Raw genomic sequence first — 3,327 nt, forward strand, 5'->3', positions numbered from 1 at the left:
TTCGTGGTATAGGCTAGAATTATTGGCGGCTACTCCTGAGATCCGGAACGTCTAAACCTTGTCTGTGGTATTCTGAGTAGGATCTGGGAAGGAATGACTGTGACGAGCTTCAAACTCGCGATTGTGGAGCGTGTGACAGACGCAAAAGGATCAATGGATCCTATTCCGACATGATCGAGAACCGACAGCTGATTAGCCGATGTTGTGACAAAGCATCAGGACCATTTTCACTGAGAGGACGGGATGTAGCCATTGACAACGGTGATGCCCAACATAAAGCTTGCCATGGAAAGGAGTATGAATGATTGGAAAAAGGCAATAGGAAAGCAGAGGTTCAAGGGGAACAAAGCATCTTCATACGCTTATCTGAAATCCACCAATGAATTACATAAGTATCTCTATCTTTATTTTATGTTTATTTTCATCACCTTAAACTCCATAACCATTTGAATCCGCATGATTGAGATTTACAAGATGACCATAGCTTGCTTCAAGCCGACAGTCTCCGTAGGATCGACCCTTACTCACGTAAGGTTTATTACTTGGACGACCCAATGCACTTGCTGGTTAGTTGTGCGGAATTGTGACAAAGTGTGATTCACGTTTGAGAGCTCCAAGTCCTTTGGCGCCATTGTTGATGATCACAACTTCGTGCACCAAGTTTTTGGCGCCGTTGCCGGGGATTGTTCGAGTTTGGACAACTGATGGTTCATCTTGTTGCTTAGATTAGGTACTTTTCAGAATTTTTAAGAATGGATTCTAGAGTTTCAAGGTGATGTTCTTATCATCACAAAAGCTGATTGATTCTCATCAATTTAGCTGAGCTTGGCTTGCCATGTCTAATCTTTTTAGACTGAAGCTTTAGACTAACATTGCATGATTCCTGGTAGGGGTGTTCAAAACCGATCCGGACCGAACTAAACCGACGAATCGAACCGAAAAAACCGAAAACCGAATTAACCGAAAATCGAAAAAATCGAAAAAAACTGATTTTGCTGTTTTTTGTCCGGTTCGGTTCGGTTTTCGGTTTTAAATATGAAAACCCTAACCGAACCGAACCGAACCGAACCGAACCGGTTAGTAAAAAAACCCTAAACGTTTACTAACCCACCCCCATGGCCCCATCTCCAAATCTCCACACCTGCCGGCTGCCGACCTGCGCCCAGCCAGCCAACCACCACTCCCTCTTCAGTATTCATCGCACCCAGCCACCCACCATCGCTCCCTCTTCAGGCCAACACGAAGCCACGCCGTCGCACATCAGGTCAAGACGAAGCCACCACCGACCGACTCGACATGGCAGCACAGCACCACGCCGCCGCCGTTGAGACACCACCACCCTAACCCATCAGTTCAACCCAGCACGACAGCACCTCCCAATCTCCCACTCAGCCTTCCTCCCAAGTCAATATGGAGCCCGAGCCACCGATTCAGGTAATGTTTACCATTTGCATTCTGTTCATTAGTGTTGATTTGTTGCTACTGTTGATTTGTTGATTTGTTGCTAAGTTTTGTTGCTGGCTCAGTGTTGAACTTCTTACACTATGTGAAAAATAACAAAATAGTTGAGGAGAAAAAGATGAACTACGTGCAATTGGCCGAGTAGACACGACTAACAAATTTGATCTTCAAAATTAATATTTTTGAATTTATAATTTTTTAAATTTCATATATTTGACCACCAATTTTATATATCTGAGTATCTGACCACCAATTTTTGGCTAAGTTTTGTTGATTTGTTCATTAGTGTAAGTATTAATGGTTCAATTTTTGGCTAAGTTTTGTTGCTGGCTCAGTGGCTTGCTGTTTAATGGTTGAATATATTGGAAATGTCCTGCTTGGCGCTTGCTGCGTTGCTGTTTAATGGTTCATGTTATTGTTGTTTAATGGTTCATTATATTGGAAATGTCCTGCTTGCTGCCTTGCTGTTGCTGGTTGCTGATTAATTGTTGAATGTTGATAACTTGGTAATTTATTTGTTGAATGCTGATTAAATGTTGAATGTTGATAACTTGCTGATTAATTGTTGTGCAGTTTATTGCTGGTTATTAATTTATTTGTTGTTGTGTTTCTGGCCTTGATTTATTGTATTTATGTAGTTTGACGCCAGTTCAAGTGAGAATATGGGCGAATCCGGATTGCCGCCAGTTTCTCTTCCGAATGAATCCACAAGCATCAGATCTCCGAGTGCATTGTTCAGTGCTGGTTCTGTGCTTAATGATTTAAACTTCAGCTGCTTGTTTATTGCTGGTTCTGTGCTTGATTTAAACTTCAGTTGAGTTTATTGCTTTTGTTGAGGACTTGTTGGAATCAGTTTATTGATGCTGGAATATTGTTCAGTCTATTTTATTTTTTCAATCTATTTTATTGTTCAGTTTATTGAAATCAGTTTATTGTTCATTTTATTGTTCATATTATTGATGCTGGAATATTGTTGGAACAAGTCACACTTTGATCTTCAATTATTCTTACTAGATGTCAAGTGTAATTTCTAATATAATATCTTCTTTGAGCATAAGGTGGTGTTATGGTGTAGTTGATTTACCAAATTATCATAATTTCTTAGCTGATTTATTATATTTCCATTGATTTTTGAATTGTAGGGCTCATGTTTGGGGCAGTTTTGCTTATGTTATGAAGGGCGTAAGCATGTCATTGAAACAACTTATCTTAGAGATTATGGCATCATGGATGGTGACCAGGCTAGTGAATGTTTAGGCTTACAATTTCAGTGAGGGGAGCTGGAATGCTGGATTGATGTCATTGTTACCCTGTTAATCCATTCATCTCAATGTCTGTTGTACTTACTCCATTCCTCTTGACTCATGATATCTATATATTCAATTCTGATACATTGTTAGTTTGTTTTTAATTGATTGAAAAAACCGAACAAACCGAACCAAACCAAACCGAATTTAATTGGTTTGGTTTGGTTCGGATGACTTCGAGAAAAAAACCGAACCAAACCGAACCGCACTTTAATTAAACGATCGGATCGGATGACTTTTCTCTCAAAAACCGAACCAAACCGCACCGCGAACACCCCTAATTCCTGGAATTCTTATTAAAAGTTTTGATTCTCTTTATTTTCTTTTCCATATAAGTTTTGAAAATCACAAAAAAATTTATAAAATCATAAAAATCAAAAATATTTTATGTTCCTTGTTTGAGTCTAGTATCAATTTTTAAGTTTGGTGTCAATTGCATGTTTTTATTCTTCTTGCATTTTTCGAATTTATATATATTGTTCTTCATTGATCTTCAAGTTGTTCTTGATGATTTCAGTGCTCTGATCTTTAAATTCTCTTGTTTTGTGTGTTTTGTTGT

The 3,327-nt window shown here is 38.8% G+C and overlaps 1 protein-coding gene across 2 annotated transcripts; it reads left to right on the forward strand.

Moving 5' to 3' along the window:
* Window positions 1,113-2,867, forward strand: LOC110271011. 2 transcript variants are annotated; one of them, XM_021121071.1, is made up of 4 exons: window positions 1,113-1,256; window positions 1,402-1,434; window positions 2,100-2,274; window positions 2,604-2,867. In XM_021121071.1, the coding sequence occupies exons 1-4, from the start codon at window positions 1,116-1,118 to the stop codon at window positions 2,636-2,638; spliced, it is 384 nt and encodes a 127-aa protein (XP_020976730.1). In that variant the 5' UTR covers window positions 1,113-1,115; the 3' UTR covers window positions 2,639-2,867. The 2 variants fall into 2 exon arrangements, with proteins under 2 accessions (XP_020976730.1, XP_020976731.1); XM_021121072.1 differs by having other exon boundaries at window positions 2,100-2,205.

The sequence above is a fragment of the Arachis ipaensis genome, chromosome B04 (assembly GCF_000816755.2).
Source record: "Arachis ipaensis cultivar K30076 chromosome B04, Araip1.1, whole genome shotgun sequence".
NCBI classification, from domain to species: domain Eukaryota; kingdom Viridiplantae; phylum Streptophyta; class Magnoliopsida; order Fabales; family Fabaceae; genus Arachis; species Arachis ipaensis.

Bases quoted from the DNA above. Each gene is read 5' to 3' on its own strand.
- LOC110271011 (XM_021121071.1), top strand. From the start codon at position 1,116: ATGGCCCCATCTCCAAATCTCCACACCTGCCGGCTGCCGACCTGCGCC. The intron at 1,257-1,401 runs CACATCAGGTCA...CAGCCTTCCTCC, and splicing joins AACACGAAGCCACGCCGTCG to CAAGTCAATATGGAGCCCGA. The intron at 1,435-2,099 runs GTAATGTTTACC...GTATTTATGTAG, and splicing joins AGCCCGAGCCACCGATTCAG to TTTGACGCCAGTTCAAGTGA.